The sequence below is a fragment of the Herpailurus yagouaroundi genome, unplaced genomic scaffold, assembly GCF_014898765.1.
Source record: "Herpailurus yagouaroundi ecotype Mexico unplaced genomic scaffold, PumYag 162435, whole genome shotgun sequence".
NCBI classification, from domain to species: Eukaryota; Metazoa; Chordata; class Mammalia; order Carnivora; family Felidae; genus Herpailurus; species Herpailurus yagouaroundi.
The window spans coordinates 113,889-128,996 of record NW_024423163.1 but is presented as its reverse complement, the minus strand read 5'-3'; the positions used below and the strand labels follow the sequence as shown (position 1 = coordinate 128,996).

Here is a 15,108-nt window from a genome sequence, read left to right as displayed (position 1 = left end):
ACATAAAATAGAATACAAAGTACTACAATGAAACCTATTATATTGGGATACAACTATCAAAATGTATTTTCTAAATGTGATAAAGTAATATATAAGAGTTTCCATTTACTCATTAAATAACAATATTGAACAGCAGGTCTAATAACTATCATAATTACCAAGAAGTGACCAACAGCAATGATATTTTAAAGTTATCTGCAATAACATGACCTGAAAAGTCACAGATGCTGCTTATGCTACTGTTTCGTCAACTATATTCACACTTGGAGAAGGTTTTCATGAAAAGGTTAGTAGAAATAAGGTAATTTTCTCCTAACCTAATTAATGAGCTCTTTGAATTTTATCATTGTGGGTACAATATTAAGAAAGCCTAGAAAGTCAAACTAGTTTATTATAGGTGCATGATTTATTCATCAAACAACTATTTACCCTTGTAATCAGGCTACAAAACAACATTTGTGAAAACAAAAAGCCCAACAAATTCTTTAAAATGAGAATTCATTGTGTAACTGAGACCTACGAAATATAATGCAGTATATACTGAATGAACTGAATAGAAAGCAAAGTAGATGTTTTCTAGAATATTTTAAAAACCAAAAAATGAAAATCTCCTTTAAAAAAGACATCACATTTTATATTAAGCATTATGTCCTTTATCTCTATCATTAATATTTTAAAATCAAAGTTATATTTTTACAATTTTTTTCTTCAGGTTTGCACTTCCTTTACAAATTTAACAGTGTAATGTTTACGCTTTTTTTCTCTCAAAACTCTGAAAGAAATCCAATAAGCAAGTGTATCAAATGTATATATGCATAATTCAGGCCCTCAACCTCAGTGGTTTCACTTCCTGGAAGAGAGTAGAAATGATTTGGTAATGAAACACAGAAACTGCCTAAGAGACAAGGTGGAATGACAGACGCTGGACCTTAAAGGGACCAGAAGCCACCCTGTCCAACCCTTTACTTCACAAATGAGGAACCAGAGACAACAGAAGCTAAGGGACTTGGCTTGGGACCCAAGATGACAGTAGAAAAGCTCATCAGATAGTTAACACAGCCCCTCCTCCACTACTCCACTGGGGCAAATCTTGGACCTGGGTCCACACCTACCAAAGCACAGTTACTGAAACAAAAGGTTACAATCAAGTAGAAGTACATCCTACTTATAAATTTTTGCTTCCAAATACGAAACTTGGAAGCCTTAAGTGGTGATTACATTTTACAACAGAGGCCTTTAAAGAATATTAAAATTTCAAGAAGTTGTTTTGAATAGCTTCCAAAGTCTAATTTATTAGCCATGTTATTATGACTATTGAAAAGCCAGTTAACCTCTAATTTTACTTTGTTTTGTTGGATATCCTTTTTTCCCTGATTATAAAATGAAAACACACATCTATTACACTATTACAATAAACTTTGAAAATACAAAGACAAAAACAGAAAAAAAGTAACAAGCAGCCAAGAGCCAAAGGCAAAATTAGTAATATTGCCAATATTTCAGCATATTTCTTTCCAGATATATATGTATATATGAATATATAGCTATATACCTACATATAAACTTACATATAATTATTATATGTAAAATTTTATATCCTGCCTTTTCTCTTAGCATTTAACCATGAACATTTTCCCAGTGAATAAAAGTCACTTCTCAAAAATCACTAACATGAATATCTGTGTTTGGTGGTTATTAAAATAGTAAAGTTTAAAGATATTACAATAAAAGGGGTGCTTGGGTGGCTCAGTCGGTTGAGCATCCAACTTCGGCTCAGGTCACAATCTAGTGGTTGGTGAGTTCGAACCCCACATCAGCCTTTGTGCCGACAGCTCGGAGCCTGGAGCCTGCTTCAGATTCTTTCACTCCCTCTCTCTCTGCCCCTTCCCTGCTCACATTCTGTCTGTCTGTCTGTCTGTCTCTCTCTCAAAGATAAACATTAAAAAAAAAAAGACATTACAATAATAAAATTATCTCACAGTTAATTTTTGATCAGCGGATTATGGAGGCTATTGCTACATCAAGTGACTCTCATGTATAAAAACGCTGTAAATCAAAATTGTTAAAAATGTGTACAAGATAGTCATTAGAAAAATTTAAGTGAAAATAGCTAAAATCATTGAGGAAAATGTGTAATATCCCAGGAAATGAGAAAAATCAGAACTCAAAGAGATATCACCTTTATATGCAGGAGGATTCAAGACAATATTATTATAACAGTAAATTTTGATGGGGTTCTGTAAAGTCAAGAGGGAACAAACATTGGTACAAACATTTTAGTGCTTGACATACCACAGGGGTTCAATAAATATTGTTCATTGAACAAATGGGAATCAATGTAGCAATATATATCAAGGAACATGAATATGATTATACCCTTGACCCATAATTGTAAGGGAAAATATAAAATATATACACTTTGGCACTCACTGCAGTTTTCTTTAAGGAGTAACAATGTTCACAACTAAACGTGTAAGACTGCTAAAATCGTTAAGTAAATAACGTAGGTATAAAGAGCCATGGAGATAATTTTCAAATTAATTTAACCACTATACTATAATCATAAGTGTCTTGCCTATAATTCGTGGTTTAAAATGATTGAAGTATTGGGGCGCCTGGGTGGCTCAGTCGGCTAAGCGTCCGACTTCAGCTCAGGTCATGATCTCGCGGTCTGTGAGTTGGAGCCCCACGTCGGGCTCTGTGCTGACCGCTCAGAGCCTGGAGCCTGTTTCAGATTCTGTGTCTCCCTCTCTCTCTGACCCTCCCCCGTTCATGCTCTGTCTCTCTCTGTCTCAAAAATAAACGTTAAAAAAATTAAAAAAATAATAAAATTAAAAAAATAAAATAAAATGATTGAAGTATTTAAAATATTGGTATATTTAATCTTTTGGAATAAGATTTTATTTCATTCTTTTAGTATAATAATTAACTTTAAAATTGAAAAATATCCCTGCATTAAAAATATATATTTTTTGGGGCACCTGGGTGGCGCAGTCGGTTAAGCGTCCGACTTCAGCCAGGTCATGATCTCGCGGTCCGTGAGTTCGAGCCCCGCGTCGGGCTCTGGGCTGATGGCTAGGAGCCTGGAGCCTGTTTCCGATTCTGTGTCTCCCTCTCTCTCTGCCCCTCCCCCGTTCATGCTCTGTCTCTCTCTGTCCCAAAAATAAATAAACGTTGAAAAAAATTAAAAAAAATATATATATATATATTTTTTTTACTTCCAAAATATATTACTATAGCCAATCTCAGAACTGTTCCCTGTTTGTCCTGTGTGACAGACGATGAAGTCAGAGCCTCCTCTGGTGGTCATACCAAGGGTGAAAGAAAACAGTTCATGACTTTCTATTTTCTCTATACCATCACTTAGACAACCTTGATGTTTCCTCTTACCTAATCTTGGCCTAGACTTAGTTTTAGAGAATTAGCTTAAATTAACACACACACACACACACACACACACACACACACACACACACACAACTTAGAGTGGTAAACCTTTAAAAAACAAGTCACAACACCTTTGTGAGTACTGATGGTTCACTTCCGTCTTCCACCACAATTAGTTGTGATCTTCCTTTCCTTTCATTGTCCCGAATGCCAATGGCAACTTGGCTTGCCTTCAGACGCTCGTATTTGTTACATGAGGAACCACACCACTGGTAAATTTCCTAAAAGAAAGAGACAGATCCTTTGACCACAGAAATACGTGGAAGACATTCAGCCCTGTTGTAATACTCACTGTGATTAATTAGGAAAAAAATAAAAAGATATAAAAAATGAAATTAAAGTTATCTACTGTTGAGGTATATACATGATTTTATACTTCATTCTGTATCCTGTTCCTTTGAGTTAGCATCATACATAACCACTTTTTAAACATGGGAAACATAAATATTTACTCACCATTCTTTTTATATATCCACTAATTACAATTTATGAAAGAAGAGTTGTATATACTACTCAAATTTAAAATAAAAATTTACCATATTTCAGAAAGGTAGTCAAGAGTCTGTTGTAGTAATGTGTTCTTGATTTATAAAAATTGATCTAACACTTTTCTAAAGCAACCTAATGAATCTTACCAAGAGCCATAAAAATAATTAAAACCTTTGACCCAGTCATAACACTACCTGGAATTCATTTTAATAAATTATTCATAAAGATTAGGAAAAACCATGTGTACAAGGGTTTTCATTGCCATATAACTAGTAAGGCATTGGGAAGACATTAAATGCTCAGTAATAAGATAACAGTTATATATAATTATGATCCGTAGAAAAAAACAGATACTTAATATCAAAGTTATATTTTAACACAGAAATTTATAAAAATAAAAATAGAATGACAGTTTTGATGTATTATACAGTAAGTAGATTATATTAGCTGCCATTTAGATTAAAACATTGTATGATTTTGACTCAGGTACAGTGTTTAGAAGGTATAGATACAAATGTAAAATAGCCAAATAAAATTTTCTCCATTAAATGTGGTTTAATGAAAGAAAGAAAAATATAATGGTACCTAGGTTTGGTGGGGGTGTTGGAATGGGCATTATCACTCTCTATTTGGGTTGTATAAACTGACACAATCATTTTATGAGGGAAGTTTGACATTGTATCAAAAAATTATGCGTGTTTTTAGAATCAGGAAATTCCATTTCTAGTTATATTACAGAAATATTCGGACATGGTTTACAGCAAAACAAAACAAAAAAGCCACAAATGCCCATCAATAGGGAGATGGCTGTATAAATGTTGTTCTATGGATATTGCAGACTATTCCTCAATGGCTTAAAACTGAGGAAAATGTTTAAATACTGACATAGACAATTATTCAAGTTATACCATCCAAAATAAAATAAAGACACAGAATAATATAATTATATTTAAGTGGAAACAAAATCATAAGCTCTGTTTCTGGGTTTGCAGAAAAATACTTCTATTTATTTTTTTTTTTTTAATTTTTTTAATGTTTATTTATTTTTGAGACAGAGAGAGACAGGGTGCGAGTAGGGAAGGGGCAGAGAGAGAGGGAGACACAGAATTGGAAGCAGGCTCCAGGATCTGAGCTGTCAGCACAGAGCCTGACACGGGGCTCGAACTCACGAACCGCGAGATCATGACCTGAGCCAAAGTCGACACCCAAACGACTGAGCCACCCAGGCGCCCCAGAAAAATACTTTTAAAGATACACAGTTTTACCAGATGGATAGAGGCGTGTATACACAGAAAGAAAGCCTTCAACTTTCACTGTATCTAAGTTAAAAGGTTTTTGTTTTGTTTTGTTTTCTTTTTTAAAGTCACTCACATTTATTAGGTGCCTATTATGAGCTAGAGGCTGGGGATAGAGAGAAGAATGAGAAAGCAAGGAGGGATTGATATGTAAACAACGAATGCTAATATATTTGCACTACACTCGGTTTTCAAAAGGGTTCCACACAGGGTTCTTCTAGTTAGTCTTAGAGAGCTGGTTACCACAGTGGTTAGTGTGAAGGAGACAGATCCCGGTGGCAACTTACCATCTATATGACCTTGGGTTTACAATTTTCAAAAGAGCACATCAATTAACAACAACATCAAAGAATGCCCAAGCATTCAGAGAGATTGGCTCTTTTCTCTGATGATAAGACATTTCCAGCTCAGAGTCTTTTATTTAAAATTAGTTTACTGATTGGCTAAAATAGGCAAGCTGTCTTCTGGGCCCCAGGGGCCCAACTTTGAATCGCAAAGGCCTGGGACAGTCTCTCTGATCCCTCATCCAACCATGTTCCTGATGCACCTATTCCATATTCCTCTTCAAGAATAAAATACACGTTTTAGGAATTCAAGCCTTTATAAGAAGTAAAATAAAAAAGACTATGTCTTGCAATTCCTTTCACTCTAGAATCTGAACTAGTCTACGTGGTCAAGGGGCATTTCTTTTCTGTTTTTAAAAGAATGGTACACTGCTATTGTTTCCTGTCTATTTTCTTTTCTACATCTAGGTACCTGAATATAGAGAATCAATCACATTTGGAGTCAATTTGAATACTATGCCCAGGTCAGCAGTTAACAGAGTATAAACAAATGGTCGTCAACAGGTAGTCAGTGCCTATCACTGAGCATTAAAATCAGGTGATGGGGTAGGAAAGGTGATTTTGAAAAATACAGATACTTGAGCGATACCTTAGGGACTCTCAGGTGTGTTCTGGGCAGCCCTGTTTTTTGAACGCACCTTAGATGGTTCTAGCATTCAACAAGTGCTGAGAACCCCTCAGCCCTGCTGGTGCCCTAGCACATTGCACCTGGCAGGCTTTTACAAAGAATCTGTAACATCTAATTACTCAATGCAGCCAAGCAGGCTTCTCTGCGAAGTACATCTAGCCTCTTGGCTCAGATTTCTTTCCTATGCTATTCCATGAGACTTTGTAAATGATTCTTTTCTCAGTATGTTTGAGAAAACAAAGTTCTAATATTTACATTACAGGGAAATATAGGGCATAGATCAGAAGATCAGATCTCTAGATTTCTCAGACTTATTAGCAACTTTCACTACTGACTTGTATTTATATAATTGTCCAACAGGTGTTTATTTTCTCCCTACCTTACTTCAAAGAGATGATATAAATCATGCTAAATTTCATTAGCTTCTGTAAAGCATTATGGAAGCTTGGCAAAATGTGTTTAGAAAAGAATTGTAGATAATAATTTAATATAATTATTATTTAATGTAGAATTTTACCACGTTCCATGAAACCCGATATATTTTCTATGATATTACCTTGGGCTGAGAGTTTCTATGTGTAGTATCAGTTCACAGATAAATTTAGTTATAGAAAATATTCCTCACCATTACTGATAGGCCTCAGTTTCCACTTTGAAAATAGCAAAAAGAAAAAAGCTGGAGATATCACAATCCATGATTTCAAGATATACTACAGAGCTACAGTGATCAAAACAATATGGTACAAGTGCAAAAGCAGACACTTAGAATAGAGAACCCAGAAATACACCCATTCCTATCTAATCACTTAATCTGTGACAAAGGATGCAAGCATTTGTAATGAGGAAAAAAGTCTTTTCAATATATGGTGTTGGGAAAACTGGACGGCTACATGAAAATGAGTGACACTAGAACACTTTCTTTCACCACACACAAAAATAAACCCAAAATAGATTAAATACCTAAATGTAAGACCTGAAACCATAAATTCCTAAAGGAAATTATAGGCAGTAATCTCCTGGACATTAGCCCTAGCAACATTTTTCTGGATGTGTCTCCTCAGGCAAGAGAAATAAAAATGAAAATGAACAATTGAGACTACGTCAAAGTAAAAAGCTTCTGTGCAGTGAAGGAAACTATCAACATAATGAAAAGGCAAACTACTGAATAGGAGAAAATATTTGCAAATGATATATCCAATAAGGAGTTAATATCCAAAATATATAAAGAACTCATACAACTCAACACCAAAAAAAAAAAAAAATCTGATTTAAAAAAATGGGCAGAGCACCCGAATAGACATGTTTTCAAAGAAGACATACAGACAGATGGCCAACAGACACAGGAAAACATGTTCAACATCACTCATCATCAGAGAAGTCCAGACCAAAACCACAATGAGATATCATCTTACCCCTGTCAGAATCGCTAGAATCAAAAGGACAAGAGATCACAAGTGTTGGTGAGGATGTGGCAAAAAGGGAACCCTTATGCACTGTGGATGGGGACATAAATTGGTGCAAACACCATGGAAAACAGTATGGATGTTCTCAAAAATTAAAAATAGAACTACCCTATGATCCACTAATTCCGCTCTTGGAATAAAGAAAATGAAAACACTAACTTGAAAAAGTATACGCATTCCATGTTCACTGCAGCATTATTTATAATAGCCAAGCTGTGTAAGCAACCTATACAACCACCTGATAAATGAATGGATAAAGAAGACACAGACATACACACACCTGATATTACTCAGGCATAAGAAAGAATAGGATTATATCATTTATGACAACATGGATAGACCTAAAGGGTAATATGGTAAGTAAAATAAGTCATACAGAGAAAGACAAATATCAAGATTTCACTTAAATGTGGAATCTAAAAAATAAAACAGACAAAAACCAGAAACAGAATCATAAATACAGAGAAAAAAAAAGTGGTTGCCAGAGGGGAGAAGGGTGGATGAAATAGGTTACTGGGATTAAGAGATACAAACTTCTAGTTATAAGATAAATGAGTCACAGGGATGAAAAGTACAACATAAGAAATATAATCAACAACATTGTAATAACATTATATGGTGACAGATGGTGACCACACTTATCATGGTGAATGTTGTGTAATGTATGGAACTGTCAAATCCCTATGTTTGTACACCTGAAACTAATACAACATTGTATGGCAACTATACTTCAATAAAAAAATTTTTAAATAGTGAAATCTTATGTAGGAAATGCTCATAAAAATAACAAAACTTTTTTTTTTTCAACGTTTATTTATTTTTGGGACAGAAAGAGACAGAGCATGAACGGGGAGGGGCAGAGAGAGAGGGAGACACAGAATCAGAAACAGGCTCCAGGCTCTGAGCCATCAGCCCAGAGCCTGACGCGGGGCTTGAACTCCTGGACCGCGAGATCGTGACCTGGCTGAAGTCGGACGCTTAACCGACTGTGCCACCCAGGCGCCCCACAAAACTTTTAAAAGTAGAATTTTCCTTTTAACTCAAGATGACCAAATCACTAAAGAAAGCGTGACAGAAAATTTCTAATTGGACATGAAAATGAATGCTTTGTGTTATGCTTACTCTTTTGTCATTCATTTTGTGCTATTTCTATAAAAGCAACAGATTATCTTATTTACTAGACTTAATTTTCCATGGTTAATTCAGACATGAAATACAATGAAATATACACTGCACTTATAAACTGCCAAAAGCCAGAATTGTTTAAAGAGTTATATTAATTAAAAAACCCTTTTCTTTCAAAGTTGCTTAAGTTTTTCTGCAAAATATATTTCATTTGATCATGGCAGCAATGCATTAAAACATGCTTTACATTTTAAACAGAAAAATCTATTTAAATTTTAAACGGAATCTTAGCAATCCATTAAATTTGAGCAATTTAAATTCTATCACGGGTGGATGATGTGTTTAGGACATCACATTTTAACAAAGCTCTACTGTACTGAAATAAATGTGTGCAGTACTATTAATAAGTTGTACTGACAACACTTACTTTATTCAGAGGTAGCTGGTTAAGACCACTTCACCACTCTGTGCACAAGGAAACTCTGTACTCAATTGGCCTTGTGCTTGTAATTTAACTCACCCTATTTTTTGGAAAGAGTGAGCTAAAAAAAAAAAAAAAAAAAACCCAAAAATGCAACACAGAGCTAAAAAATCCCTGAACTGATGTAATAGGTTGATATGTATTACTACAACAAAAAGTTTTCATTGTAATTTAAATTGTTTTATTTATAATACTTTAATGGGATTTATTTAAAAAGCCTGTTGTAAATCTGATTTAAGTAGACTCAACGTTGAAAATTACAAAGCAAACATGGTTTCAGGGGTGACTATTTAACCTCTAGGATCCTAAGGAATTTGACAACTCAACATTAAATGTTCTACTTCTTTGGGGGAAGGGACATAAAACCCTTTGTCAATATGGAAGCATCCATTTGCTTCAGAATGAAATGCACTTAAATTCTGGCAAATATTTGCTGATGTACATATTGCTTCTGAACACCCTACAGTTGAAGTTTGTGAAATTACAATTAACTCTTAATATACAAACAATTAAAGGAAAACAAAATTACTCTGGATAACTGGAAAAGTACATAAGACAGTAAATATAAATCTGCTACAGGCAATTCATTTGGACCACCAATAATAAGAAATAAAAGCAACTGAGTGAAATTTATGGAAACAACCACACCAAGGACAAAGTAGACGTTTCCAAAATTTCCTTTAAACTACGTGGTCAGAGTTAACAAAACATAAAAGTGCAGTCAAACCTCATTTGAGGACAGGAAATAAGAGCAGAAATAAAACAATGCTCAGTGATGTCCTTGAAGGGAAACAAGATTTCAGAAGCTGAGTTTAAGGAGCACCCACAACTGCCCATGTGATGTTGACTCATAACATGCAAGGAATTCATCACAGACTCATTATTCTTTTGTCTTTTACTGAGTTTTTTATTCTAAATACATCTATAATTCTATAAAAGGAAAAGAGGGGCCAGACCTCTTCCCTTCCCTTGCCTCTACTGGCTTTATTTTTACTGTGTGTAGTTTTCCCTTAGATCTAGTTAACTAAATATAAAAGTTTATTCAGATATCCCTTTCTGCTGGAGGCTCTCTAAGCATAATTTAAACATGGTAATGACTTGTGAGATACCTCCTGTTTCTATTTCAAAACTTTAAACCATGACTTTATTTTTTTTTTTTTAGCTTTTAGACGAACAAGTATTTATTTACATCCTGTTTTGTTGTTCAAACCCAAACAAGGCCAATATCATTCACTGACCCATATGTGTATTTTTAAAAACACCTCTGATTGAAGAATGGAAGATGAATGGATTGTGTGTGTATGGCCACTAAAGGCTTGGTGACAAGAAAGGAAGGGATTGCAATATGAACTAGGGCACAGCAATGGTGATGGAGAAGAGAAGAATCGAGCAATAGCTAAAAGGTTAAAGCCTACAGGATTGGTCTACAATGCCCTTTGGATGTATCCTGTAAGACCGGGAGACCGGGGACATGACTTGCGCCCTTCTAGACTAGCTGCTGGTAGTGATGTCACGAGGTGACAGCTTTGGGATCATTCCTTTCACAACGATAGTGGGAGGTGGTGAAATTATGTTCTTTATACTCTTCAGACTACTTGGAAAATCAAACAAGTTTTATCATTACTTTTCATCAAAATAATTTCTGCCAGCCATGTAAGTTGGTGACTTAACCATTTTTAATTCTGTTTACTGGTTTTTCAGACACATAACCCTGAATTTTCCAGCACCTTTAGATATTTGCCATATTGAAATGGTTTTCAATGTTAACTGTACAATAAAATGACCCAGGTTGAGGCCCAAAAACTACTTACACCGAAGCCCCATCTCAAACCATTAAAATCAGAATCTTTAGGGGTCAAATCATATAGGCATCAGTATTCTAAAAAACTTTTCCTAGTGATGGGGCAACTGGGTGGCTCAGTCAGTTAAGGGTCCGACTTTGGCTCAGGTCATGACGTCATGGCTAGTGAGTTCAAGTCTGGCCATCCAGCTCTGTGCTCACAGCTCAGAGCCTGGAGCCTGCTAAGGATTCTGTGTCTCCCCCTCTCTCTGCCCCTCACCTGCTCACAGTCTCTCTCTCTTTCAAAAATAAATAAACATTAGAAAAATTATTCAGATCTCTTCCTAGTGATTCTAATGTGAAACTGAGAATTAAAACATGAATCATATTACCTTGGGAGTTGTCTTTCCTAGGGCCCTTGTAATGTGTCTGTGTCTGCATTCTAGCACTTCTCACCTTCTACCTTGTCATACCCCAAGGCTTGTATGTGTCTGTGCCTCTCACCATTTGAGAGCACCTGGAGGCCAAAGGTTAGCTGGTTTCCATCGTTATACTCAGGTACCCAGTGCACACTAAGTGCACAATAACTATCATTCATCCCTACTTTTGTTGCAGGGTAAATTTTAGAAATTTAACAATAGGTTTATCTTTCCCATTATCTTCTCGTGCTGCCTCAAGGCTTTCCCCTCATCAGTCTAATGGAATGCATTATTTTTGAGTAATGACAAATTTATTCGGAACAAAGATTTTGTCCATTTTTTTGTTCTAAGGTAAACATTTTTAAGTGATAGCAGACACAAAGTCTGAAAGCCAACACAGGTTTCATTTAAAAGAGCTTTGATTTTGTTAAAGTTCTCTGAGGGAAGGAGTGAGGAAGCAACCAATAGAAATTTGGTTTTGCACAGCAAGAACCAGAGTCTTGGCCTTAGGGGCCAGAATGTACTGCAGGAACCAGGGAGCAGGCAGTGCTGTGAAATGGTGTAAGGCTGACTTGTCAGGTCCAGGGAGAGAAAAGTAGATTACAGGGGAACTATAATCAGATGCAATGAATCTTTGAGAAGAGCTCAGTACATTCCCTTCCAACATATTTGTCATATATTCATCCATGACCTTGAGTATTAGAGGAGAAACACCTGTGGGCAGTGTCCAGGCAATCAGACCAATGTCTACTGGTACAATGTGGGTACAGTGTCCCCACAACTGCATGTGGCAAAAATAAGGGAAAAATATGTATGGGAAAAATAAGGCAGAATTCCTGAGGGGCTACTGGAATGACTGACAAAACCAGAAAGGGTCTTGCGGTGGATATGTGGACATATCAGATCAAATAAGGCCATAGATATTTTTCCAGCAAAAATCTTGGGACAGAGACCAAAGCCCAAAGGTTAAAACCCAAAGCTCAAGAATGAATGAAAGGGCCAAGACTCAATGAATGATAGAGGAGAGTGAGGGCTAAAGCCTGCAAACCAGATTCACTTCCGATGCCAATCTCGTCCCCCATCCCAGTCCATAATATTACACAAACATCCCCTGTACCTGATGGATGGAAAAGAGAATTGGTGAGATAAGTATGATTTGCTTTAATGATAAACAAAGCTCACCTTAACAGGGCAAGATTATTTTATTTTTAACCCTTCTGCAGCAATAGAAGCTTAACTATAAAGTAACGCTGAACTATAGATGAAAAAAGAGAATTACATCTCTATATACATGACTGCATGAGACCATACGCTTTATGTTGGACAGATGTACATTTGTTGAAACATTTCTTGAGTGACTGTACTTTCTGGGCCTTATATCATAGACAAAGTGAGTGAGTGAGGCTAATAAGTGAGTGGAGAGGCAATATGGAAAAAGCTCAAAGTAAGTGTGCATGGTAACAGGAAATATGAGATAAAGGATTGCCTAATTTTACAGGAGCGTGATGTGGGACAGGGGAAGAAGGGAGGAAGAGGTCAAGGAGTACATTATAAAGAAGCAATATCACAGTTGAATATTAAGGATGAGATGATAATGGGATGCTTACCAAAGAAAAGTGTTGCAGAGGAAAAGTGGATTCTAGGCAAAGGAAATAATGTGTGTAAAAGCAAAAACATGGTGACTTGAGGGGAAGTCTCATGCCCAGCACAATGAGATAGTACCATGGTGATGAAGAACACGGGAAGGATTCAGGAGACACTCAGGAAGTAGAAGAGAGTAGACCTAGTGACTGAATGTGCAGCCCCTGGGAGAAGTCATCTGGATGACTTCTGGATTTGGGGTTGGAGGTCTAAATTACTGGTAGCTTCATTCAACTCATAAGAACAAGAAGATACAAAATCATTTTGGAATCAGAGGGTGTGGTTGTAGGTTCCATTTTTAGACTTGTCCAGTGAGGTTCTTGTGATATACACAAGAAATATCTGGGAGGTAGTGTGAAATACTGACACAGAGCTCAGGCAGATTTACCAGTGGGTGAGTAGTTGAAGCTTTGGGTGAGGATATGTTTGCTCAGTAAGAATGAGTAAAGAGACAATGATAAAAGTGGAATCCTTTAAGGTCAGGAACAAGACAGGGATGTCCACTCACGCCACTGTTATTCAACATAGTATTGGAAGTCTTAGCCTCTACAATCAGACAACACAAGGAAATAAAAGGCATCCAAATCGGCCAGGAGGAGGTCAAACTTTCACTCTTCGCAGATGACATGATACTCTATATGGAAAACCCAAAAGATTCCACCAAAAAACTGCTACAATTGATTCGTGAATTCAGTAAAGTTGCAGGATATAAAATCAATGCACAGAAATTGGTTGCATTCCTATACACCAACAATGAAGTGACAGAGAAATCAAGGAATTGATCCCATATACAGTTGCACAAAAAACCATAAAATACCTAGGAATAAATCTAACCAAAGAAGTGAAAAATCTATACACAGAAAATTATAGAAAGCTTATGAAAGAAATTGAAGAAGATGAACAAAAAAAAAAAAAAAAAGAAAAAGATTCCATGCTCCTGGATAGGAAGAACAAATATTGTTAAAATGCCAATACTACCCAAAGCAATCTACATATTCAATGCAATCCCCATCAAAGTAACACCAGCATTCTTCACAGAGCTAGAATAAATAATCCTAAAATTTGTATGGAACCAGAAAAGACCCCAAATAGCCAAAGCAATCTTGAAAAAGAAATCCAAAGCAGGAGGCACCACAATCCCAGACTTTAAGCTATACTACAAAGCTGTAATCATCAAGACAGTATGGTACTGGCATAAGAACAGACACTCAGATCAATGGTACAGAATAGAGAACCCAGAAATGGACCCACAAATGTATGGCCAACTAATCTCTGACAAAGCAGGAAAGAATATCCAATAGAATAAACACAGTCTCTTCAACAAGTGGTGCTGGGAAAACTGGACAGCGACATGCAGAAGAATGAACCTGGACCACTTTCTTACACCATACACAAAAATAAACTCAAAATGGATGAAAGAACTCAATGTAAGACAGGAAGCCATCAAAATCCTCGAAGAGAAAGCAGACAAAAACCTCTCTGATCTTGCCCGCAGCAACTTCTTACTCAACACATCTCTGGAGGCAAGGGAAACAAAAGCAAAAATGAACTACTGGGACCTCATCAAAACAAAAAGCTTCTGCACATTGAAGGAAACAATCAGCAAAACTAAAAGGCAACTGACAGAATGGGAGAAGATATTTGCAAACGACCTATCAGATAAAGGGTTAGTATCCAAAAATCTATACAGAACTTATCCAACCCAACACCCAAAAACAAATAATCCAGTGAAGAAATGGGCAAAAGACATGAATAGACACTTCTCCACAGAAGACTTCCAGATGGCCAACTGACACATGAAAAAATGCTCCTCATCACTCATCATCAGGGAAATACAAATCAAAACCACAATGAGATACCACCTTACACCTGTCAGAATGGCTAACATGAACAACTCAGGCAACAACAGATGTTGGCGAGCATGAGGAGAAAGAGGATCTCTTTTGCGTTGTTGGTAGCAATGCAAGCTGGTGCAGCCACTCTGGAAAACAGTATG

The 15,108-nt window shown here is 36.3% G+C and overlaps 1 protein-coding gene across 1 annotated transcript in view; it reads right to left on the bottom strand.

Annotated features, from left to right (window-relative positions):
• Nucleotides 1–15,108, bottom strand: part of LOC121026761 (adseverin) — an 82,792-nt gene that overhangs the window by 50,014 nt on the left and 17,670 nt on the right. Inside the window, exon 4 of the mRNA XM_040469535.1 lies at nucleotides 3,519–3,668. Coding sequence (XP_040325469.1) covers nucleotides 3,519–3,668 — 150 coding nt within the window. The remainder of the gene's footprint in view (nucleotides 1–3,518; nucleotides 3,669–15,108) is intronic.